The 26,805-nt window shown below is 44.1% G+C and overlaps 1 protein-coding gene across 3 annotated transcripts in view; it reads right to left on the bottom strand.

Annotated features, from left to right (window-relative positions):
- The window catches only part of EEPD1 (endonuclease/exonuclease/phosphatase family domain containing 1), a 206,654-nt gene that overhangs the window by 25,099 nt on the left and 154,750 nt on the right, over positions 1-26,805 (bottom strand). For all 3 annotated transcript variants that reach the window (XM_045495311.1, XM_045495312.1, XM_045495310.1), the window contains one exon: positions 18,634-18,685. In XM_045495311.1, coding sequence (XP_045351267.1) covers positions 18,634-18,685 — 52 coding nt within the window. The remainder of the gene's footprint in view (positions 1-18,633; positions 18,686-26,805) is intronic.

Raw genomic sequence — 26,805 nt, 5'->3', positions numbered from 1 at the left:
GTGCCAAGTACTGAACACACATGAATTCATTTTGTTCTCAAAATAGCTTCCTAAGGTAGGTGTTATTATGATCCTCATTTGATGGATGAGAAAACAGAGGCACAGAGAGGCTAATTAACTTACCCAAGATCACACAGCCAGTAAGAGGCAGTGCTAGCATTTGAACCCAGGCAGTCTGACTCCAGAACCCATGTTCTGTGTATAGCCTTCTTTTGTCTCTGTCGATACAGTTATTAATCAAATAATCATCCACACACCAAACTGTGGCTGAGACGTGGGCCACAAAGGAGTGGTTCCAGGAGCCTGTGGCATCCATGACAGTGGCAGTGGGGGTGGGGGTAAGAGGGGTTTGACTTAGTCAGGGACGGCTTCCCTGAAGAGGTGATGCTTGAGCTCAGAACCCAAGGATGAGTCAGAGTTAACTGGTTAAAGAGGAGGGGAGAGCAACCCAGGCAGCCGGACAGCACATGCAAAGGGCCTGTGGTGGGACAGACATGGAGAATTTGTAGGACAGAAAGGTGAATGTGGCTACAGCACAGAGGATGAGGGGCAGAATGGTGAAATGAGCCTCAAGGGATATCAGAGCCTGACCATGCAGAGCTCTGTCTGCCCTGAAGGGAGTTTGTTCCTCCTCCTGTGAGCAATCCTAAAATTGACGGAGGGCACAAAGAGATCTGCATTTTTATTTTTTATTTATTTTTTTTTTCAACGTTTATTTATTTTTGGGACAGAGAGAGACAGAGCATGAACGGGGGAGGGGCAGAGAGAGAGGGAGACACAGAATCGGAAACAGGCTCCAGGCTCTGAGCCATCAGCCCAGAGCCCGACGCGGGGCTCGAACTCACGGACCGCGAGATCGTGACCTGGCTGAAGTCGGACGCTTAACCGACTGCGCCACCCAGGCGCCCCGAGATCTGCATTTTTACACGGGTGTAGAGCTGTAGTATACAGTGTGGGCTGGAGAAGGGCCGACAGGCTGTAAGACATGGGGACAGCTTGACTATAAAAGGAAAGTAATCACGGTCTGAAAGATAATTAAGAAGGAATCATAACTTGGCTTTAAAAACATGAAAACAGGTACTTAAACCAATACGACCGAGTACGTGAATATTCACAGCAGCACTATTCACAACAGCCAAAAGACAGAACCAACTCAAATGTCTGTCAACCAACGAACAATAAACAAACGTGCTGTATCCACACAATGCTCCACCAGTGACCCACAGGAAAGGGATGACCTATTAGTACCTGCTACGACATGGGTGAACCTCAAAAATACACTGAGTGACAAAGCCAGACGCAAAAGGCCCCAAACTGTAGGATTCCATGTACATGAAATGCCCTGAATAGGCAAATCCATAGAGACGGAAAGCAGACCGGTGGTTGCCAGGGGACGAGAGGAAGAGGATACTAGGTTTCCTTCTGGATGACGAAAATGTCTTGAACGAGACGGATGTGATGGTTGCACAACACTGTGAATGCAGTAAATGCCATTGTATGACACACTTTCAAGTGAACTCCGCAATGGTTACTTTTTTGGCATGTGAATTTTACATCCATAATAAAGAAAGTGAGGGCACCTGGGTGGCTCAGTCAGTTGAGGGTCCAACTTCGGCTCAGGTCATGATCTTGTGGTTCATGAGTTCGAGCCCCACATCGGGCTCACTGTTCTCAGCGCAGAGCTCACTTTGGATCCTCTGTCCCCCTCCCTCTCTGCCCTTCCCCTGATCTCTCTCTCTCTTTCTCTCTCTCTCTCTCTCTCAAAAATAAATAACACATTTAACACAATACTAAAGTGACTTGGACAATGAATTGGATGTTGAAAGTAAAGCAGAGGAACCACTCTGTTCATTCAACACACACCAGGCGCTACACCAGGCTACAGCTGCGCCTGCTGGCTGTCCCTCAGGAGCCCTCCGTCAGGGTGTCAGTTCCACCCCCAGGGAGGCCACCTCTGCACAGGGACAACCCAGTGTTTCACTTCATGGTCACTGAGCACCTGGAAGAGGAGAACACCACCCAGTAATTCCTGGAATAGAGGCTCTCTGAAGCTCAAAAAAGACGTTTTTAGGGCAAATAAAATAAATACTTTGTCCCAAATTAGCACTAAACTTGTGAGTAATGATTGAAACTAATTATTCTAAGTGGAAAGCAGGTCTGAAAATAGCAATGAGTTTTGGAGGATTTTGCAGCTATTTTAGGAGAGTGTAGGAAAGCTGCGGGCAGAGTGAAGGACCCCAAGTCAGAGCAGAAACACCGTGACGGCCATGCCAGGGTTTGCCCTGAATATGCCGCTCCATAGATTCTAACATTTTTACCTGGCTCCAGAAACATGCCTAGGACGAAGGCTGAAACAGAGTTTCATTTGTCACTTCCTAATGAAATGCTGAACTGAAATTTTGCTGTGAGATGTCAACCATATATGTTACGATGTTTTACTTACAAGTAAACAAGCAAAAAGGCACCTGACCCAAGCTTGTAAGGTGACAGTAACATTTCCTAAGACAAACCATGTTGGTTTAGCCTACCGGAGCTCTTCCCTTTCTAGAATTTTCTTCCGTTTTAGATATTTTCAGGTGACAGGCTCAAAGAATGGGTAAGATGGGTACCAATTGGGGAAACAGTGTTTCTAAACCCCCCTCCCCCCAAAAAAACCATCCAACAGTACAATGTATTAATAAGAGTTTTTTAAAAAAATCTTTAATGTTTATTTATTTTTGAGAGAGAGAGACAGACCATAAGCAGGTGAGGGGCAGAGAGAGAGGGAGACACCGAATCCAAAGCAGGCTCCAGGCTCTGAGCCGTCAGCCCAGAGCCCGACGTGGGGCTCAAACTCATGGACTGTGAGATCATGACCCGAGCTGAAGTCAGATGCTTAACCGACTGAGCCACCCAGGCGAGTATTTTTACTTCTGAGGTTTCAGATATGACAACAGAAAGGGTTAGGGACACAGAAAAGGAAGATGGGAGGAGAGGAAAAGCCGAGACAAGAGGGTAGGTGCTTACATTCAAAGAAAATAATCCAAAGAGAAGCAGAACAAAGCCCATGGTTTACATTAGCTCCCATCCCTACCCTCCTATGAGAACACCCACTTTTTTTTCAGCCCCAGAGATAGATTTTCTCAGTCCATAAACACTGAAGACTCATTCACTCTTAGACTCACTCTAGGCTGCAGAGCTCCCAGCACTTTCCTGTGTGTTCCTGTGAAGCATCCAGAGTTATTTAGGAACCGTTACATTAAACACAAAATTAGTTCTTATGGACCCCCAGGGAAATCGCTCTGGTTGCCATTTTTCTTACAGAATGCCAGCCTTCAGCTATTCTAAATGGTGTTTATGCAGCCTGCCGTCCTTAGCAGCCATAATCATAAAAATAAAGACTTCAAAGCCGTGGGTGAAAGTATTACTGATTCATGACTTATTTTATTTTGATTTGCATTATGCCAAATCCTACGCTTTAAAGCCTTCATATTTCCTAAATTATTTCAGGGCAAACCACACAGATTTGATTGTTCTTTTCCGCGTGGGCAGCAAGGGATGGAGAGACCTGTGATTTTTTCACTCCCAGGCACGTGATGACAGCAAGAACTATATAGGTGGCAGTTCATGAAATAGCATTCTCATTTTGGAGAATGTCCTGAGACTCATCACTTCTCAGTTTTCTGTGCTAATGGGAGAAATGGAAAGCCAAATCCCCAAACTATCTTTTAGTCAACCTCTCCCTTCCCATTACATTTTTGGCCAGAGGCACTTAAAAATAGCATAACTGCCGGAGGTTAGTTTCACAGGCTCTAGAGCTCCTTTCAAACGACTGGGAGTGGGTAGAGTACAAGCAAACGGGGCACTGAGAAGCATTACAAAAATCAAGTTGCACACCTGGCAAGGGCCGTGTCCTGGATGCCAGAACAGTGTTCTGCAGGGCACAAAGAGAAGTCCACGGTAATGAGTTGTAACCACAACAGCGCTTGGTACTAGACAGCTCACCACGGGGCAAACACTACCACTGGCTCGGACCCACGTCATGGCTCGAGAAATGGGGAATGTGGGGCTGGAGGGATTAGGATCACCCAGAGGGCAGGGGGCTGAGCCAGGACCCAAATCCATGTCTATCTGACCCCATTGTGCCCTTCAGCTTCCTGCTGTGGCAAGTACAAGGTGAGGAGTCACATGATCCATCTTGTGTTTTAGAAGGGTTATCTGGTAAGCTTACAAATGAGGAACTGAAACAAAATTAAATTACAGAGACCAAATCATCCTTTTATATGTTTTTTCAAAAGTGGTGTTTTTTTGTTGTTTTGTTTTGTTTTGAGAGAGAGAGAGAGAGAGAAAGCATGAGCAGGGAGCAGGGGAGGGACAGAGAGAGAGGGAGGGACGGAGAGAGGGAGGAAGGGTGGGAGGGAGAAAGAGAGAGAGAGAGAGAGAGAGAAACCCAAGCAGGCTCTGCACTGTCGGCGTGGAGCCCGATGCAGGGCTTGATCTCACAAACCGTGAAATCATAAACTGAGCCTAAATCAAGAGTCGGATGCTTAACTGACTGAGCCACCCAGGAGCCCCCTTTTATGTACTTTAAGTTTTCTTTCTGCTTCCAAGCTTTCTAGAAATCTCACTTCTCTAGCCATGGTATAAATACTGATCAACTGACTTGAACTTCATTCAGGTAGAAGCTATGCAAGTGCATGCACACACACACGTTGCATTTTTTCATAAATAGAAGCAAATTAAGTGCTGTTACTGAATAAATTAAGTACCAAAAACAACATTAAAAAAATGCCCCGGCCACATCCTGAAATGAAGCCTAAAAATACATGTTACTTCTTCCCCTCTTATTTTCAAATATAGCCACACAAATGAAGTGCATGGCAAGGATGTCTGGTAAGGACAAATAAAATGAACAATCGATATGTAGCAATTTATTCTTCAACTAGAGGTTTCAGCCAGGTGGACAGAAGAAGGGAAGACAAATCTTGCCTGATACAGAAGATTTGCAGTAATACAGTCACAATTTTGTAATCAACATGGGGAAAGGCTTTAATCTCCCTCCACTGCTCCCACCCGCCTCTCCAGAGCTGGTGCAAATGCTGAAAATTCAGGCAAAAAAACAGAACTTGTCACTTTCCCTTACAAGTTCAGCCCTTTGGCTTGTAAAGCCAAAGCTCTGGGGATCTTGCTTTAGTCCTGGGCACTTCTGATTCCTGTGGATCCCCAGGGCTGGACACATCAGGAAGATGCTCGGTGTCTCAATAATGACACTACAGAGCCACTTAAAAAAAATCTCTTGACTGACTAGTGGTGTAGGAAGCCACTAACAGATAACTAGGAAAGCAGGTAATTTGAGAATAATGCATATATGGGGAGCTACTTTGTTTTCTCTGGCTGCCTTCTTTGAACCTAGTTAATTCTGTCTGTGAAAACGGGTCTGCATTTCATGGACCAGAGTTAGGTAGGACAGGCTGGGGGCGAGGCAAGGAGTGTAGGACAGCAGACTCAGAATGCAGAGGAGGAACCAAGTCTAGGATCTAGAAAGAGGTCTTGGATTGTGTTCACAAGGGATGTCAGTACACTTTTCTGAAATTCTACCAAGATAGATCAAAGTCTCTGAAAGCAGGTTGGATGCTTTCCCAGAAGTTTGGAATCTTGTTAAGGCCCAAGCTCACCATTTCAGTGCCTCCTGAAGGTTAATAAAAAAAAATATTTTATCAGCTGTAGGAATTACTCATTCTAAATGGGTAGTTAACAATCTGATAGATTTCTCCACTGAATTAATTCAAGCCTTAGTGACCAGCTCAATCAGGATAATTTTACCTGCTGAGAACACGAGAATAAATGTTTTTAGCGACAGAGCAAAACAGTTTTACCTGCCTGCTCTTCTGTTTCATTTTAAATGACAAACTAACCTTAACTTTGCCTCTGTTTCATTTTAAATGACAAACTAACCCTAACTTTACTAAGTACACAGTCATGCTCTTAAGAAATGAATGAATGAATCATTCGTGAAAAGTCTCAGAATTCTCTAAAGAAGTGAATTGAAAGTTCTCTCAGTACCAACTCATTGTTAGCATTTCCTGATAACAGAAGCATTTGAGGGTGGACAAAATAAGACAGGAAATTGCATGTAACTCCTGTCACATGGCTAAGTGAATGTTTGTACAAGGTGGTGGCTGCATGCAACAATTTTGAAGGGAGTGCAGTGAGTTGAGCACACTTTCTCTCTGTTGAAAAGAAAATAGAGGGGCGCCTGGGTGGCTCAGTCGGTTGAGCATCCGGCTTCAGCTCAGGTCATGATCTCACAGTCTGTGGGTTTGAGCCCCATGTCAGGCTCTGTGCTGACAGCTCAGAGTCTGGAGCCTGTTTCCAATCCTGTGTCTCCCTCTCTCTCTGCCCCTCCCCCACTCTCACTTTGTCTCACTCTGTCTCTCAAAAATAAATAAATATTTTTAAAAATTTAAAAATAAATAAATAAATAAAAAAGAAGAGAAAATAGAGTTAAGAGACCAACAAGATCAGAGGGGAAAGTGCTTAGGATATACTGAAGGACAAACAGAGCCTTTCAAGTACTGAAAAAAATCCCAGAGCAAGCCTCTTCCCCTCTTCCCAGCCAACAGATGGTCTAGGACAGCAGTTTTTAAACATTTTTGACCATGAGCCATAGCAATAAATACATTTTTATATGGCAATCTGGTATATTCTATTTGTCTGCCTGCCAACTGTGTATGTATGCATGGAAGTATGTGTGTATCCATGTACCTATCCATCCATCCACCCACTCACCCCTCCACCCATTTGTATATGCATGTAAGATAATGATGCCAAATAGTAATGTGAACCCACAGGAACAAATGAAGAAAACTGGAAATAGTAAATAATAAGGTTAATGGAGCTACTGCTATAAATAGATACTTGTTCTCCTTTCTTCTCTCATCTTCTTTAAAAGACATAATAGTATATAAAGTAATGACTATAATAATGTCTAGTTGGGTCTGTAGCATAGTAGTTAGATGTAACATGTGTAGTAGCAACAGCTCCCAAAGGGGGAAGAGGGAATTCAGCTATATAGAAATAATGTTTTATCTCTCACTGAAATTAAGTTAGTACAAATCTGAAATAAGTTAGTATAAATCTAATAAATTAACATTTATATGGCAAATTCAACAGCAACTACTAAGAAAATAACTCAGAAAGCATAGTGAAAAAAATCATTATGGAAATTAAAATGCTACAGTAGAAAGTATGCACTTTATGCAAACGAAAGCAGTGAAAGAGGGAAAAAAGGAACAAAAAGACATAAGATATAGAAAACAAAAAGTAAAATGGGAGCTGTAAATGTGACTGTATCAATAATAACATTAAATGTGAATGGATTAAATAACCCAATCAAAAGGCAGAGACTATCAAATTGGGTAAAAAAACAATATCAAATTTATCCTGGGAACAGGAGATACAGATAAGATTCAAAGATATGAGTAGGTTGAAAGTAAAAAGACAGAAGAAGACACATGATGCAAACAGCAACCATAAGGAAGCTGGAGTGGCTAAACTAATGTTAGAAAAATAGACTTTAAAATGAAGGCTGTTACAAGAGATAAAGAGGGACATTTTATATTAATGAAAGGATCATTCAATCAGAAAGACATAACCATTATAAATATATATGAAACAAATAAAAAAACTCCCAAATACATGAGACAAAAACTGACAGAATTGAAGGAAGGAACAATAGTTGGGAACTTCAATACTCCGCTTTCAGTAATGGTTAGAACAATTAAACATAAGATCAACAGAAAATAAAAGACTTAGGCAACAATATCAACCAAACAGACCTATAAACATTTACAGAACACTCAGCCAAACAACCCCAGATACACATTCTTCTCAAGTGTACATAGAACATTCTCCAGAAGAGACCACATTCTAGGCCATAAAACAAGCTTTGATGCATTTGAAAGGACTGAAGTCAGGCTCAGTCAGTTAAGTGGCCAACTCTTGATTTCAACTTAGGTCATGGTCTCAGGGTACATGGGTTCAAGCCCTGCATTAAGAGTCTCTCTCTCTCTCCCTCCCCCACTTGTGCTCATACCCTCTGTCTCAAAATAAATAAACATCTAAAAAAAGGAAAGAAAAAACAAAAGGACTGACGTCAAGTAAAGCCTGTTCTCTGACTGCAGTGGAATGGAATAAAATTAAAAGTCAACAGCAGAAAGAATTTTGGGAAATCCACAAATAAATGGAAATTAAACAACACACTTGTAAATTACCGTGGAAAGAAAGAAGAAATCACAAGGGAAACTAAAAACTCTGAGATTAATAAAAATAAAGATGCAACATACCCAAACTTATGGGAGTAATCTAAAACAGCACTTAGAAGAAAAATTTATAGCTGTAGATGTTTATATCAGTAAGGAAGAAAGGTCTCAAATCAATAACTTAAGCTTCTACTTGCAGACACGGGCTGGTGGGCGGGGGTGGGGGGGGTGGGGGGGGGTGGGGGGAAGAAAATCAAACCCAAAGCAAGGAGAAGGAAAGAAATAAGAAAGATCAGAGCAGAAATGAATGAAATAGAAGATAAAACATAATGGAGCAAATTAAAACCTCAAAAGTTCTTTGAAAATCACAACAAAAAAATGAGAAACCTTTAGGTAGACTGACGAAGGGGGAAAAAAAAAGAGAGAGAAGACTCGTGATTTCCTGCCTGAACTCTAGCTGCTCACACAGACTGGGCAATGCGATCAGGGGGAAAAGCTAAACAGATGTGGATCTCGCCCAGCGCTGGTTTCTTGTTTCCAGGGTTGACTGCTCTCCAGTTTCTGCCTGCTTTTGGTAGCTCTTAGTGCTTTCAAATAGTTGTTTGCATTTTACCCAGAGTTTATAATTGTTATTTGAGGGAAGTTTATACTGATATAAGCTGCGCTGCCATTTCCAGAACTGGAGACTCCAGATACCCTCTTGAAGAGGAAAGAGGGCATCTCAAGCAAAGAGTTAGCACAGGAAAAATATTAACATGGACACGCTACGTTTAAATCATGGGCTGGATAAGTGCACAAGACCAGCCCATCATTTATAAGCCACTAGAAGAGGCCAGCAAAAGTCTCTCTACTTAATAATACAATTCTTAGCAAAACACAGAGAGTGGTGATTTTTCAAGGCCCTCTTCACTTTGAAGCCTGAATGAAATCATCTTTGTGCTTTTGTTATAGGCCTCGTGTTGGCCTCTGCCTGAACTTGAGATCCAAACAGACATGCTAAGATTTCTCCTCTTTTCCTCTATAAATATATAATCATGGGGCGCCTGGGTGGCGCAGTCGGTTAAGCGTCCGACTTCAGCCAGGTCACGATCTCGCGGTCCGTGAGTTCGAGCCCCGCGTCGGGCTCTGGGCTGATGGCTCAGAGCCTGGAGCCTGTTTCCGATTCTGTGTCTCCCTCTCTCTCTGCCCCTCCCCCGTTCATGCTCTGTCTCTCTCTGTCCCAAAAATAAATAAACGTCGAAAAAAAAAAAATTAAAAAAAAAATAAATAAAAAAAATAAATATATAATCAGTTAGGAGACTAAGAAATAATGAACTTAGAGTATGAAGCCAAAGTAACGGAACCACCCAGAAGAACAGCCCCAGGGACAACCGTGGGTAGAAGGCAATAGTGGGTTCAGACGCACCTAGATAAGACAAGCTTCTGATACAATCTCTTTCCTTTTCCCACTCCCAAATTCCTAGCGTTGTATCTAAATGGCTTCAAAATGCTATGAAATGTTTGTTAACCATAAAACCGTTACGCATTCATTATAAAAACAGAACTGTTGTACAGAAATTACTAAAAATGGGTAAGTGCCTATAAAATTCTTAAGTTCTATATCAAACCAGTTCATAGTTTTTTTTTTTAAGAAAAGCAAAAAAAAAAAAAAAAAAAAAAAAAAAAAGAAGAAGAAGAAGAAGAAGAAGAAGGCTTACATAAAAATGCTTTGGCTCAGAAGCCGGCCAGGGTAAGCTATGATTTGTTAGATAAACTGGGCCAGAGGCCAGGTTCCTAAGGGTGCAGGAGAGATGAGGAAGTGTGAAGGCTGACTGTGGAGGGGGGAGAGTTTACATTCAAGAAAACTACCAGCGCACGAAAGAAGAGAAATAGGACAGTAGCAAAGAGGAAAGTAGGACAAGTAGGGACACATTTCAGGTTTGGGGACCTGCTACCACAGATTGTTTAACCCCTCCCTTCCCACTGAGCACTGAACTGCCGTTCATTATTCGTAATTAGAAAGCATGACAGAACACGCTTGCTATTTTCTGTTTTTATGGATCATTTGCTTAAGAAATGCTTCCACGAACAGGATCACTGGCACAGGGCAGGGGCATCTCAAAGGCTGACAAAATACACTGACCAAGAGCTTATGGAAGGACAGTGCCTCATCACCACCCTTCCCCAGCAATGAATGCCGACACTGGTTTTATCGGCACTTTCAACATCTTACAGCATTGCCTAAAATACTTTGCTAATGTACTCAATGTGAAAGAATCTCTTGTTTAATTTGCATATCTTTGATAGCTAATAAAGCTAAAGGGGATGTAAGAATCTTATTTGGGACTCTACATTTTGCTCACTCCATACAAAGGCTTTTCATAAAGACAGAAAGGTAGTGGGAGCCCCTAAACGTACACGGTATCTTGTGATTCTAAAAAAAAAAAAAAAAAAAAAAAAGAGAAAATACATCTCTCTCTTTTTTTTAAATGAACTGTGAAGTCTGGCCCATAATTCACCAAGATGCTCCATTTTCTGGCAGCGAAGGTGCCTGGGGGGACCCCAGCCAACAGCCCTTTGCAGAACGGGGGTGGGGCCCAAGTGTGCAGTTGTTGAAGCAGAGCCGGTGAGGGGGTGGTTGTGGCAGCCGGGCAGTGGGCCTGAGCCAGACTCCACGCGGCGAACAGGGGCAGCCTGTGCTTCACTCACAGAGGCCTCCGTTTCTGCTTCCCGGCCCCTCAAGGAAGGTAAAAAGCTGCCTGCTGGAAGGAATTTGGCCAGAAACATGACTACCGTGAGTTTAATCATGCTTAGACACTGATATGGCTCAACCCACTTAAAAACAAACAAACAAACAAAAAAACAACTAACAGATACATGAATACAGACCATTCAAGATGGCATTCAGATTAAGCTCAGACTACATGAAGGACCAGGCAGGGGAGAAAAAATAAACCTAGGGAGCTGAAGAATCTCATTCTGATATTTTTAAATGAAGACAGAGTGCTATTTTTTAAAAGGTATTTTTAAGTAGACTTTACGTGAAGATTCTCGAAGCTATTCATGTTGATGCTGAGCCTAAATGAAGGGGGTGTCTGCTGCATGTTCTCTACTGCCTCCTTGGCAGGTCCGTGGACCCCCGCGGCCCTCACACAGCTGCGAGTTCCTCCACTCTTGGATGCTCCCCTGGTACTGTCCACATCCGGAGCCCTGAACCTCTAGCCACCTCCTCCTTCAACCCCAGCCCACATTCTGTTTCCCCTGCTGGACCAAAGGGTCCTCGGGGGAGACAAACATTATATGCTTGTGTCTGTTTTACTACAAGTCATGCTGTTCAAAGACCTGAGTCTCAGCTCTCCCTCGTCTGGCCAGGGCCTGAGCCTGTGGGTCTGCTCCCACTCCTGCGATATGCAGAGATAGAAGCTTCCACAAAGTCCACTAAAGCTAATGTCCAGATTAAAGGAGATCACGGGAGATAGGCAGTGGCTGGAAGGGAGCTCTGGAATGGAGTCCCATCCACTGGGGTCCACTCTTGGTTCTACAACACAACTGCTATGGGCCCTGGGCCAGGAGGACATTTCAGCTCCTTTGGTCTCCATGTCCTATCCGCAAAATGGCAGGGTAAGATTCCATGGTTTGAACAGTCTCCCTCAGCCCTGGCATTCTGAGATGTTATATATGCCATTCGAACGCATTTACGAGTAGCATTCGAAAGAAATGCAAAGAGAACTCTACCCTCTTTGGTATGCAGTGCAACTTAGGCACAATGTTAAGTACTCAATTGTTGCACAAACTAAATTAAGTGGAAGTCCAAATGACAGTAAAAAGAAACCTCCAAATGCATGGAATGGCAGAGCTAGAACTTATGTATGTACCTGTGTGTGTGTTCAGAAAACACAAGCACCGGTTATAGATCTAAGCATTTAGCATCCTTAGGTCATAGACACACATTGATGTGACTATTATTTACATCCTTTTTCTTTCTGAGAATTCCCGGGAAGCTACTAACTTCCAATTCCAATGTCACCCACCCCTTAGGGTTCAGCTGCAAAAGTCCCTGATCACCACGTGCAAATATCAAGTTCAAGTTTTCTGCATTCAGGCTTGCTAGTGAAATGTATGTGCTTCATCTCGCATGTAAGGTACCAAAAGAGGTCCAGGGGATCATCCACAGCACCTGTAAGAAAACTAGACTCAGAGTCAGGCTGCAAAGCTGAAATTCTATGAAAAATATCCAGCAGCAGGCATTTTGTCCTGGTCAATCTGGCAAACAGGGAGAGGGCAGGGGTGGGAACTCCTTTTTTTTAACATCCTCTAATGCCATCAGCTCAATCTCAAGTCGGGCTTCTCCAAAAAGGAGGAGAAAGAGGTATCAGTGATGATGATGATGATCACGACGACGACACCAGGGATGACATCAGTAGCAGGGACAGCATTAGCTACCATTGCTCTGATGCTTACTCCCTACAAAAACTCTTTTAACTCATATACTGTCTTGTTTAATTCTCATAAAAAAATCTCAGTGAGGTAGGTATTACTGTGATCTCCACTCACGTTAAAAAAGAAACCAAGTCTGATCAATAACTTGCCCAAGAGATCTCCTAGCTGGTAAATGTCAGAGCTGGATTCAACCCCAGTCTATGGACCCTCAGAACCAGGGTTCCAGGAGACACAGCACGGACTCAGTCAGCTTGTGATTAATGGCTGAGTCATGGCCTGTAGAGGCTGGGGTGGGGATAACACGGGCAATGGTCATGAGCTGGGTGGCCTGAGCCTCACACAGGCAGCTTTTCAGGCAGACTTGGATCCTGGGTTGGGTCGGCTGGTGCTCTGCCCTCTGGCCCGTCCAGTAAGAGGGTGACTCCAGCTGGAGCAAACGGCCAAGCTATTGTTTGCAACTTTGCAGGAAGCTATTTGAAAGGGTCATTGAAAAATGATCTTACTAAATCAAGCTGTACCAATATTTTTATTTCCTTTCATGCAATGCCACATTGAAAGGCATTAGATGGGCCTGTTTATAGAGCCTGGGAAACAAATCTGTGTGCCTTAAGTTCAGAAAAACAAAAGCATCTCACACTTAAAGCAAAGAGAACACAGAGAACGGGATGGTGTGCATCCTTCTCAGAGCAAGTCCTTGCTCTTGGCACCTGATAGATGCTTGATGACAAAGCCCATCTAAATCCAAAACATTTATCAGAGAAATGTCACATGTCCTGACATTTATGCAAATTAAATAATCTTCCCATGGTTCCAAGGTTTTTTAAGACAAAAAATTGGTAGAGAAACTTAGCTTATTAATTGTATGGCTTATAGATTTTTTTAAGTTTATTTTTAAGTTTTAAATTTATTTATTTAATCTTGAGAGAGACAGAGACAGTGTGAGCAGGGGAGGGGCAGAGAAAGAGGGAGAGAGATCCCAAGCAGGCTCTGCACTGTCAGCACAGAGCCTGATACAGGGCTTGAACACATGAAACTGTGAGATCATGGCCTGAGCTGAAACCAAGAAACCAGCTGAAACCAGACGCTTAACCAACTGAGCCACCCAAGTGCCCCAATAGCTTATTTTCTAAATAAATGACAAATGACTGTCACTTGTCCAGGAAATGGCTTAATGTAGTATCTTTAGAGAAGAGAAATTGAGAGACCTTATCCTCCTCGGGGTCCCCAACCTCCACCCCAATCTACTGCACTTAAGACAAATAATGTTAGAAGAAGCAAAACCTAGAAGCCTATTGATCTGCGTGCAAGGGTCACTGGGCATGAACTCACCATCACTTCTCCCCAGAAAGTGTGTTTTAATGGTGAGTAGGGCACATGAAACATAGAGGCCCCGAAACCCACTAGGAAGTAGAGAAAATACTAGAAAACAGGGTATGAGAAAAAGAATTTCCCCTCTTCACAATGGGATCAGGGATCAACTGAGAAAATAAAACCCAAGAGTTTTAGGGTGGGAAGGAACCAGAGAGATCAGTTTTATGTAAAGAAAGGGGATCCAAAGAAGGTCCTCTGCCAGGTCCAACAGCCAAACAGGGGCGAGGCTGGGAGGGGACCTCAGCTCTCCCATAAGAGAGCCTCCCCTGAGCTGGCCCTGTGTGCTGCAGAAGCCAGGAAAGCCTTGGCACTTTTACGACAGACAGGCTTTCTACCTGAAACCAGGGGAAGTAGAAGTCAGGCAAATTTGAAGCTAAAATACAAAGACCATAATGCCTACTATTGGGGAGAAAAAGCACTAGAAATCTTACTGTCTAGGACACTCCAAAACACTGCTGCTTCTCTTCTGCCTTTTATATTATATTTTACATAATATGATTATTTTACTGGTCATATTGAACCTGCAAGTACCTGTGAGGGAAATGACCCCTCAATAGCTTATATCTTACAAGAGAAAGGCATTCAGGTAACAGGTTCCCATTCTTGGGACTGTGCCTGGAGGTGACTAGTTCCACCATGGCGGGATCTCAGGAGTCCAGTGATCACAAACCCCAAAAGCAGATTGCCACTGGAAGCCCAGTGGTGAAGATAGTCGAAGAGGTTTGAGGTTTGTAGGATGTGTCTCACTGAGGCCTTTCTGGCTCTACCTATTAAATTAAATAAGACAGGGCGCCTGGGTGGCGCAGTCGGTTAAGCGTCCGACTTCAGCCAGGTCACGATCTCGCGGTCCGTGAGTTCAAGCCCCACGTCGGGCTCTGTGCTGACAGCTCAGAGCCTGGAGCCTGCTTCCGATTCTGTGTCCCCTTCTCTCTCTACTCCTCCCCCCCCCTCTCAAAAAATAAACACTTAAAAAAATAAAAATAAATAAATTAAGACTATTTTCTAAATGAAAGGAAGAAGCAGGAAAACTAAAGATAAAAACTGGGTTCTTACCAATAGAATGATGTTTAATTCTCTTTTGGTGTGAAAAGAAAAAACAGAGCTTAATTGGCCGCAGAAGCAAAAGTCTGACACCTCAGAAGTTCTCTATTAAGATGGACTAGTCGATAGCAGAGATGGTGACAATGAATGATTCTCCTCAGGACAACTTCTTGGACTTCAGTGCGCACAACTCAATGGGTCTTGTTCGAATGCAGACTGATTCTGGGGGCACCTGGGTGGCTCAGTGAAGTGTCTGACTCTTGATTTCAGCTCGGATCATGGTACCACAGTTGTGAGATCTAGCCCCATGTCGGGCTCCACACTGATAGCACAGAAACTGCTTGGGATTCTCTCTCTTCTCTCTGCCCCTCCCCCCTGTTCATGTGCGCTCTCTCTCTTTCTCTCTCTCTCTCTCTCTCTCTCTCAAAAGAAATAAATAAACACTAAAAAAAAAGAATGCAGACTGATTCCGGTGTCTGGGTAGAGACTGAGATTCTGCCTTTCTAATAAGCTTCAGACACTGCTGATCTACAGATCACACTTGGAGTAGCAAAGCTCTCCCGCTTACTAAGAACTCTTCTTGGTGGTTCTTTAACTTATCCAGGTGGATGAGAATCCATATGTCACAAGGCTCTTTGGGAACGTATCTTATTCCAGCATATGAACTGGGCCAATCTTGCTGCAGAAGATAGTACCATGGCAGGTAATATACCATGTGTCACTCAAAATGCCACTGACTACCAAGCTCGTGTCAACTGGCTGTTTCTGGACTTTCCTCAAAATGTTTCCTACTTGGGGGCACCTGGGTGGCTCAGTCAGTTAAGCGTCCCACTTTGGCTCAGATCACGATCTCATAGTTCGTGGGCTCGAGCCCTGCGTCGGGCTCTGTGCTGACAGCTCAGAGCCCGGAGCCTGCTTCAGATTCTGTCTCCTTCCCTCTGCCCTCCTCGGCTGGCACTCTGGCTCTCTCTCTCTCAAAAATAAATAAACTTACAATGTTTCTTTCCTACTTGTCTGGCACATAGAAAGCTCAACAGAGGCCTGTAGTATAAATGAATGAATGAACAAATGAACAAAGGAAAGAAGGAAGGAAGAAGGACACTAAGTGAACTTGGCTCCCACCCTGCCTCTGTGCATATTTGGACCATCTTGTAAATCTTTCTACTTGTCATGTATGGAGATAGGGGAACAATTCAAAACCATCATCAGCCTTGGTGAGAAACGGGAAGGAGGAGGAGATGGGGAAATAATGCGTGTAGCCAGTAACTTATGGGGATCACTGAGCCCCGGGCACACAGTTAAGTCCTTCACGTTGACGTAACTTCATCTTCTCAAAACCTCTGTGAACTGGGGATTATAAAGATTTCCACGTTATAGACTGAGAAACTGAAGCACAAGAGGGTTACTAACCCAAGACACCCCAGTGAGGAAGGAGGAGGCAGGCTCTGGGCCCAGGCTGCTTGAGCTGCACATTATACACCCCTCTTCACAGCAGCCTCAACACTTAACCCTCAGGGCAGCACTGCTACCCCCCACAGCAAGCCCTGACCCCCTTCTCTGCTATATTCCACAAGCAGTTAGCACCCCAAATTGGCTTGCCCGTGCGGCTTCTCCAAACTGAATATTAACACAGCATTAAAGACCTAATCGTTGCCTGTGTTTTTACTATACGGATACACCTTAGCACACGGACTCCACATGTTTATGAGCTTTGTCGGATGGTTTCTGCAGTTTCCCTAATTGAAGAGCAAAACAAACAAACAAACAAAAAACTGTAGAGAACACTGAGAAGAAAAACTGTTTTTGGAGAGCGCACTTTTACAAGGTTTCAAGAACATACAAAGAATCTTCATATACTCCTTCACCCAGAAGGGCCACCCGCCTGCAGTCTGCCCCATTTGCGTTATCATTTATGCTTCCTCTTTCTCCCTCTGGCTCACATATGCACACATAGATCTCCACTATTTTGTTCTGAATCATTGGAGAATAAGTTATAAACAGCACGCCCCTTGATTCCGAAATACCCCCGTGTATAATTCCTAAGAATAAGTCCATTCTCTTACACGTACTAGTCATCGACTCCGGGAAAAGTTCACGTTGATCTAATACTTTAATCTAATCTACAATCCACATCCAACATTGTCGTTTGGCCCAAGGATGCCTTTTCGAGCTGGACCTCATACGTTTTAATGGCTGGATGTCTATTAAGAATTAATACAAGAGGGGTGCCTGGGTGGCGCAGTCGGTTAGGCGTCCGACTTCAGCCAGGTCACGATCTCGTGGTCCGTGAGTTCCAGCCCCGCGTCGGGCTCTGGGCTGATGGCTCAGAGCCTGGAGCCTGTTTCCGATTCTGTGTCTCCCTCTCTCTCTGCCCCTCCCCCATTCATGCTCTGTCTCTCTCTGTCCCAAAAATAAATAAACGTTGAAAAAAAAAATTAAAAAAAAAAAAAAGAATTAATACAAGTAATTAAGAATTAATATGAGTCGAGTGCTTTGGCATTTAGAAAGCCCTTCCACGACACCAACTCATTTGGTTCTCGTGGTGCCTCTCTGAGGTCAGGCAGGCAGCATTATCCCTGTGATGAAAATGAGGCTGAAGGAATGTTACATTCAGAGCCAGAGCTCAGCATCCCCTCCCCTCACATCACTGCTTGGTGCTTAAACACTTTGTTTTCATGCCAAACAGCAGATTGACCGCCAATCCAAACATTTAAAATTCTATAACTACAATAATATTGCTTCACTGTTTATATCTCTAACCACTTTCTTTTATGTTAACATTATAGATTCTAATTACTTCCCATAGCTACATACTGAGGAAGAGTCTGAGGTGCCCCAGGAGAGCCGCTTGGTATGAGTTGGGAGCCCCATGGGCTGGCTCTTGGCCTTGCCCAGTCTGTTTTCCAGAGCCTGCACCACCATGTGCATAGAACTTGAACTCCTAACTGGCAAAGGATCCCCAGATGTGTGCTTGGCTTGATCACAGAAAGCTGAGACACTGCATATCTCTTCCAGAACACAGTGAAACCTAAGTTTCAGGTGGGGAGGGAATTTGCTAATCTTCACAAACAGCCTAGAAAGATCAAACTTGTGAACTTGCCTGCCGAACAGAAGCACTGATTTCGGAAATGGAACCAAGAGGTTCAAATCTTTACTCTGCCACTTAGCTAATTTTCCTTGGGCAAGTTACCTAACTTCGCTGGGCCTCCATTCTACCGTCCGTAAGCCCAGATGGCAACAGCCACAAGCAGAAGTGATGTGCGGCGGCCAGCATGGAGTCTGGCCCATTGCACGGTGTTAGAGGAACAGAAAGCCTGCATGGCGAGTCCCTGCTGTCACACAACCCCGAAGGAGCCTTGCAAGGCTGAGTTTGTAACAGGATGTGAGCAATGTGGGGAGTTTTGGTGAAAATTCTGCATGGTTCTCTGACTGTTAAGAACACAAACTAACAGAGCCACTCTGCAGTAAGTGCTGTCCCTGGTGACAGGAAGCTGAATTTTTCCTGCGTGTGGCACTCCGCTCTAAGTTAGTGAACGTGGGGTAGAAAGAACAAAGTATTTACCTTTTCCAGGGCCTCTCTGTCAAGTAGTTCCTGCACAGCTAGAAGCTTGATGCTGTAAGAAAAAATGGAAACCACACTTGAGAACAAATCATTTCACGTCACCAAGCATCAGCCAAGTCCCGAGAACAAAAGTTTGACATGTCAGCCTGCATTTCTGCTTAGTCCCATCTAAAATCAACCTCTGCTTTGAGTTGAAATAACCAATTCAGAACTATTAAAAATATTTCTAAATTGTACAGCTGATTTCATCATATGATCCAGAAATTTCACTTCTGGGCACATACCCAAAAGAGTTGAAAATAGGAACTGGAACAGATACTTGCACACCCATGTTCATAGAGGCATTAGTCACAACAGCCAAAAGGTAGAAACAACTGAAATGTCCATCAATGGATGCATGGATAAACAAATATGGTATATACATGCAATAGGATTTCTTTTTAATGTTTATTCTATTTTTAAGAGCAAATGTGAGCAGGGGAGGGGCAGAAAGATCCGAAGTAGGCTCTGAGCTGACAGCAGTGAGCCTGTTGTGGGGCTCAAACTCATGAACTTTGAGATCATGACCTAAGCCAAAGTCAGATGCTCAACTGACTGAGTTACCCAGGTGACCCTGCATGCAATGGAATTATTATTCAGCCTTAAAAAGAAGGAAATTTTGGCCCATGCTATAACATAGAGGAACCTTGAAGACATTATGCTAAATGAAAAGCCAGACACAGAAGGACAAGTACTGTATGATTCCACTTATATCAGATACCTAGAGTAGTCAAATTCAAAGAGACAGAAAGTAGAATGGTGGTTACCAGGGATGGGGGAGGAGGGAAAGGGGAGCTGTTGTTTAGTGGGTACAGGGTTTCAGTCGGGGATGTCCAAAAAGTTCTGAAGATCGACGGCGGTGATGGCTGCATGTTGATATAAATGTACTGAGATGCATGCCTATACATGGTTAAATTAATAAATTTTATGTTATGTACATTTCACCAAAAAAATTCTAAAAATCATGATAGCGGCTTCATGTAAGGAATATGAACAAATTCAGAGGAATATAAAGAAGAAAACAGTTGCCCATGTTTAGAATTAGTCTTCCCTCGATGTCCTTTTGATGATAACAAGCCAACAGCTAAATTCGCTGCTTATAAACATGGACGGCTCAGCTGCTCATCTGTTTACTACACAGTGATCAAGCCCTACAGTATGTGGGTGGCCGAGGGTACCCAGGACTGGGACATGGTCCCAGCCCAGGAGGAGCTCACAGCCTCTTGGAGGCCACAGTCAGACCACAGTCAGAATACAATGTGCAGGGTACCAAGTAGACAGGCCAAGATGCAGAGAGAAGCCTGGCCCTGGCAGAGAACAAGGAAGGCTTCCTGGAGGAGGGTCTGGCTAGCCTTGACCCGGGAGAAAGGCGACCCACAGAGGGACAGCAGAGGCAAAGGCACCAAGCATAGAGTAGGGGTGTGGAGTGTACACAACCCGCCCGTTTCCAGTTTAGGGGCCAGAGCTGTAGCCAGCAACTCAGATGAGAGAATTCAGAAGTGGATGCAGGATTTACAGGGAAGATATCTTTCCCTCATGGCATGCTGCTTTTGACATGTCTGTGGACACATGGAAGGACTCATCAGTACATGGACTCATCAGTACATGGAAGGAAGCATGAGAGCTCACTGAGATTGTTCAGGGAGTGGGCCAGCTTCCGATGGTACATGACGCTCCCTCCCCACTGAGCTCATCTGTTTATGGCCACTGGCCACTGTGTTCTCTACCTCCAGCCAACCTGCACGGGTTCTCCGGAGTAGAAATGTCCCCACTGCCCACCTGTACCAGGAGCCTCCCTCCAAGGGGGTCATGCTCATGTTAAGATTCACCTTAATTTACAGAATTCTTTTTAAAAAAGTTTTTTTTTAACATTTATTCATTTTTGAGAGACAGAGAAATAGAGAGTGCAAGTGGGGGATGGGGCAGAGAGCGAGGGAGACACAGAACCTGAAGCAGGCTCCAGGCTCTGAGCTGTCAGCACAGAGGCCCGATGCGGGGCTCAAACCCAGGAGCTGTGAGATCATGACCTGAGCTGAAGTCGGATGCTTAACTGACTGAGCCACCCAGGCACCCCCAGAATTCTTTACAGTATCTCCATATGACTAAGCAAGCACATCCAACCAAATGCAATGGTTTACATAAAAGCAACTCCAAGAAGCACAATAAAAGTTTTAAAGCTTATAAGACACTGTGACCACTGCTAACAATTTAGCAAATATAGGAGCTCAGAGGACTCTGGGCATTCCCTCTGCTCCAACCACACTGACTCTCCTTCATCTCTTGGACATTAGTTTTGTTGTTTGTCTGGCTTGGGTCTTGCGCAAGATCTTTCCAACACTGACGCTGGCATATTGTGTCATTCCAGGCCAGATGTGAAGGCCATGTCCTCTAAGCAGCATTCTCTGGACACCGAGGTCAAGCAGTGTCCCTGACGATCACATTTTATTTTCTTCAGTGCACTTGCTGATCTCTTAAAGCATTTATTTCTTGGGGTGCTCTTGCTTGTCTCTTTCCAAGCAGCATGGAAGCTCCTGGCACCTGGGGGCTCGAGGGTTTTCTCACTACTACATTTGCAATGTCTATCACTGGCACGTGGAAAGCACTCAAGGAACATTCACTGACCGACTAGCAGGGCCCAGTCGATATTACAGCTGACCCATTCCAGCTTGGATCTACTGGCCAGGCCTTAGTTTCTCCCTCTGAAACAGAATGCCTCAAACAAGAATACTGTGTGTGTTTTCCCTTGGTGACAGGCACAACATTCCTGTGCAAATGCCTGCCATCAATGGGACGTGCCTGGTGGCCGGTCAAAGTCACTGGCTACTCCTCAGCACATTCTGATTCCCAACACATGAATCTAAATTCCAGGCCACCAATTTGGATGGCGACTTACATGCTGGGTTAGGGATTTCCAGTTGCAGCTCAAGTTTCAGAAGCTTAAATTGCTTCTGAAATAAGCACTGGAAAATATTTCTACCAGAGGAAATTTTTCAGTGGTCTCTTGTTCCTGCCCTTATCCCTGGCTATGAAGTCTGACTCCAGATCAGATATCAGACATCCACCAAGTAGAGGAAAGGTTTAAACACTGTTAAGATCTTCAGCTCTCTTTTCCTCTCTGCTTGCAAAGATACTGCCCTCAAGCAACTGTAGAACATGAGCTGAAAATCAACAGTTTCAGGCTCTACAGGAAAATGAAATTAAAACAGGGGCACCTGGGTGGCTCAGTCAGTTGAGTGTCCAACTCTTGATTTCAGCTCAGGTCATAATCCCAGGGTCATGGGATCAAGTCCTGCATTGGGCTCTGCAATGAGTGTGGAGCCTGCTTAAGATTCTCTCTCTCTCCCTCTGCCCCTCCCCCGCCACTCTCGCTCAAAAAAAAAAAAAAAAAAAAAATCAATGGATTCTCATTTAAGTCAAAGCCTGAAGGATTCCTGTTCTCATTGCCTTCCTTTGCTCTTGAATGGGGGTGGCAAATATGTGGCATGCCTTTCGCCCCTCCCCAACCCTCTCCACCTCTTTCCATAAACTCTGCCCCATTTAACTTAGACACAGGTTCAGGATCCTTCTCAACACTCCAGTGAAGCACAACCAATCTACTCAGGTTGGCACATGAGATTACACTGATTTAACATCTACTCTAAAACTAATACCAAAGGGTATTAACATATGGACGGGTCAGAAAAAAACAGGGGCATCCCCACACTACTAAAACGCAGCACCGTGAGATGAGATTGCTTTACGGGCAGGGGGAGAAAAGATGGAGAGAAGGTGAAAGGACACTCAAATCCATACGGCTTGAGTTTCAAAATGGAAAGAACACATGCTAGTAAGTGAATGCTACAGCGGCTTGTAACATGGGATTTCTTCAGGGAGCTGTGGGGCTTTTTTCCTCCTTAGAGCTGTAGTCTTTAAGAGTATATGAGATGCTTCCTGTTATATAACTATTCCTAATGTTTTTTCTTACTTTATTGGAAACTCTCCAAGTTTGGGGTATTTATTTCAGTATTTATGGTATCAGATTCTTCTAACACATCAGATAGTCCCTGGGATGAAATGTCACTCATACCAAGGAGCAACAAACCCTTTTACCAAATCCTCCAACTGGCATTTCTTAGCCTCATCTCTCAGTCTGTTTTTTTTTTTTTAATTTTTCTTAATGTTTATTATTTGGAAGGGGCAGAGAGAGGGAGATACAGAATCAGGAGCAGACTCCAAGCTCCAAGCTGTCAGCACAGAGCCTGACACTGGGCTCTAACCCATGAATCCCAAGATCATGACCGGAGCTGAAGTCAGATGCTTAACCGACTGAGCCACCCAGGTGCCCCTCTCAGTCTGTTTTATTCCTCCCTCCCTCTCTCCCTTCTTCCTCCTCTCCCTCCTTCTGTCCTTTTGCTACTTCCATGAATGTATATTGAATACCTCCTATATTTCAGAAACTGCCAGGCACCACGGTGACAGAGATGAACACATACTGTCTCTGCCCTCAAAGAGGCTAGGATTCTGCTTGGGCATGTGCTGGGGAGATGTGCCCCTGAGACTCTCCTGCTTCTGTGGACCGGCAGAGCTGGACTAAAGAGGACATATCTGTTGGGCTGCCTGGGGCTTGGCCAGCATCCTCTGAAAACAGCAGGGCTCCCATCAGATGGAATGACATACAATTTCTTTTTCTGCACTCCATTGAGAACAGAGGTAAATAACAAATGCAGCTGGCAGTGGCGATTTACTTAGAAAAATGACAACTTTATGGACAAGTTCTGAAGTCTAAATGGACGACACTTAGACCTAGAATGCATGCAATTAATGTTTGTTTAACTAAGCTACGAGGAGTAAGGTAATTGAGGGCAAGGTCTTATTCAGTTGGATAGAGCCTGGTACAGTGAGGTCTATCAAGGAACTAGAGGTGGCAATGGGGAAAGTGCCAGGTGACACCAAAAACAGGGAAGAAAAGCCGGAAAGTTGAAGAGACAGAAGCTGGAGGGCACCTCTGCAGTCTCGGGTGGCTTAGGACTGCAGAATGAACCTTGATGGCCCCGAAAAGGCAGATAAGAGGCAGATAAGATAAAAGACAGATAGCTCTATGGGTGCTATAAAAACACTTAAAGGACAGCTCCCAACTATGCAGAAACTCATGCAGCCAGAACAGATTATAGCCTGAAGGGGCATCAGAATCAAGAATTCACTCCAGCTCCCTTTCTCTGAGGATTTTGGCACGGAGTTTCCACTGCATTTGTGAAGTGACACATAATAGTGCACGAGACACAGCAGCATTCGATAAATGCATACAGGATGGATATATAATATGGTGGAGCCATCCACCCACCACATGGATAAAATATTTAAGGGTTATGTATTATGCACCAGGCACTATTGGGCGCTGGGGATTCCGTGATGAGCAAGCACACCATCTGCCTTCAAACTCCTGAGTGTAATGGAGGAACCAGGTATGTACATCAGCCACGAGACAAGCACTCTCAAGGATGCCATAAGGCCCTTTGGAAGGGCACTACACAAAGCTGGCAGGTCCCTGGGAAGTGACTTCTAGACCAACGCCTACAGGCTTGCAAGGCTGAGAGGTCGAGTGGGAGGAAAAGCATGAGCCAAGGAACCGGGGGACAGAGTGAACATGGCCCACCGCCACCCCAAGACTGAACACAGACCAGGGAACACAGGGGCAGGGAGGGTGGGATAGATGCTGAAAGATGATTCTGCAGAAACAAGTGAGGCCAGGTCTGCGTAGAGGGTTTGTTAAGCCACATTAAGGAGTTTGGACCGCACCTTTTTTTTTTTTTTTTTTTTTTTTTAGTTTGAGAGAGAGAGAGAGAGACAGAGCACAAGCAGAGGAGGGGCAGAGGGAGAGAGAGAATTCCAAGCAGGCTCCATGCTCAGTGCAGAGCCCGACTTGGGCCTCAATCCCACCACTGTGAGATCACCACCTGAGCCAATATCAACAGTCAGTTGCTTAATTGACTGAGCCAACCAGGTGCCCCTGGGATGAGCTAGGGCAGTGGTGTTGTAGGGGGCCCAAGACACTCAAGATGCCCAATAAAGGTATAAAAATGGCTCTGCTGTGAATGACTTGGGATCGGGTCAGGTCAGGGTGGGGACAAGAGTGGAGGCAGCGAGACCTGAGCTCTGCACCCGGCATACCAGCCCAAATTGTCTCTGGGACAGGGAGCCAGACAAGTGAAGGAGGGGTTTCCGCTTGCGTCTTCAGCATCTGAATCTCCGTGACAGCAGAAAGGACACTGCAGGCAGCCTTCCAGCAAGGGACAGGGGTCCCGAGAGCAGAATCGGGAGAGGAGGTGGAATCGCAGCCAGTGGCCACAGGTAATGACGACTCACTATCCACATGTCCCCCCATAGGACATGGGAGCCACTTAGGAACAGAAACTATGTCAACCCAGTTGTCTGAATGCTTCTCCTTTTTCTTTGAAGGAAGGCTCCACACTAACTTCCCCTGAACAAAGTAAGGGAGAGCTCTCTCTTGGTCATCAAATTTTAGAAGAGGCCATGGATGTTAGATGCAGACTTGTTTTCCCTGATGCTTTATTTTCTTCCACGATTAGCTCAGGGCTGGGCAAACACAGCAGACATCCGCCTCTGGATATTAGTGAGAACAGGCCGCAGGGAGAAGGCAGGCTCTCAGGGAAGGCACTGCTTTTCTCAGATATGTCCTCTTCAGCATCTCCCGTCGCCGCCAAGCACCTGCTCGCCATCTCATCCTTCCTTTCCAAAGCCAGGCGCTGAACTAGAACATCAGCACCAGATCAATCTATGTGGTATTTAGCTTGGGTAGCTGTTCTTGGCAGGTCTGAAAAAAGTGGTCTGCCAAACGGTGGGCAGGAAACTTCTCTGATGACAGTCTCATGGTTTCTGTGCTATTTACGTTTTCAACTGCTTGAATCAATTACAGTAATTTCTATTTCTTACAAATTTCTTAGAATATTGACCAAACCATTCAGATTTTCAGATTTTGAGCACAGAATGGTACCAACCATCACTCTTAACTTAAAAACAACCTCTGCTTCTGTGCTTATGTCCTCTTCCTGGTTCTTTAATGCATGTAAATATTTTTTTCTCATTTAAAAACTTAGATTTGTGAGAAATCAGTCTACTTTGTTGGTCTTCTGGAAAAAATACCTCCAGGATTCATCAATCCTACCTTTTTTTTTTTTCCTAATTAAGTAGGTCAACATTTACCTTCATTAATTCCTTTCTCCAAATGTCTACTGTCTTCTTTTGTTTCTTTATTTACCTTCTTGAGTGGGGTATTCATATTTCTTATATAAAAGCCATGAATTTGTCTCTATGTAAATATTCGTCTTTGTTTCAAATTTCATTATGTACCTTCCTTGTTACCTTCCACCAAATCTACAGTTGCAATTTGGGTCTCTTATTGGAGCCCACGGTTCTTTGGATTGTATTTTTCTATCTCTAAGTAATTGGGATTCAAATTTTATCATTTTGTATTTTCTATAATTCTACTGCACTGAAGTTAAAGGAAGCACCCTGTACATTTTCTGCTTTTTAAAATCTCTTGATAATTTTTGCAGGGTCTATTTTATGATCCTTTTTTACTTCCTAGGTTTGAGTAGTTCTAAAACTTTTTTTTTTTTTTTGGATCTCCCAGTGTGTACCTTTAAATTTTCATATTAGTGTGGGGGATTAGGGAAGGGCTCTGCAGTCAGTCTCCCTGGTGTACAAGCTTAAGGAACTTTAAGAATAGTAAGTGGGAGGCAGGGAAGGGGCCTGGCATCCACCCCTGTGACCTTGACCAGAGATGACACAGGAGAAGTATTTAGCACACTGCTTAGCTCAGGGTAAACTACCATCAGTGGTGGATATTGGTACTAATATTGTTCAGAGCCTTTCTTTAGCTATTAATACTCCTCTAAAGATCAGAATAAAGAAAGAAACAGCTTTTTTGTGCTACCAACCCATTTCCAGACAAGCGCAACAAACCTTTATCTCCTGCTCTCCTTTTGATGTCATTTAACAATAGGCTACAGTTTACTTCTCAGGCAAGGTCACTTTGTCATTGTTCCATTCTATAGCTCTTCTTAAGGACAATTTCTGACACTCATATTTGTTTGATAACCAGACTTAAAATAATAATTTAAATTGCTCTCTACG

The sequence above is a fragment of the Leopardus geoffroyi genome, chromosome A2, assembly GCF_018350155.1.
Source record: "Leopardus geoffroyi isolate Oge1 chromosome A2, O.geoffroyi_Oge1_pat1.0, whole genome shotgun sequence".
NCBI lineage: Eukaryota > Metazoa > Chordata > Mammalia > Carnivora > Felidae > Leopardus > Leopardus geoffroyi.
The sequence above is the reverse complement of the archived record's forward strand: the minus strand, read 5'-3'. Positions and strand labels throughout refer to the sequence as shown.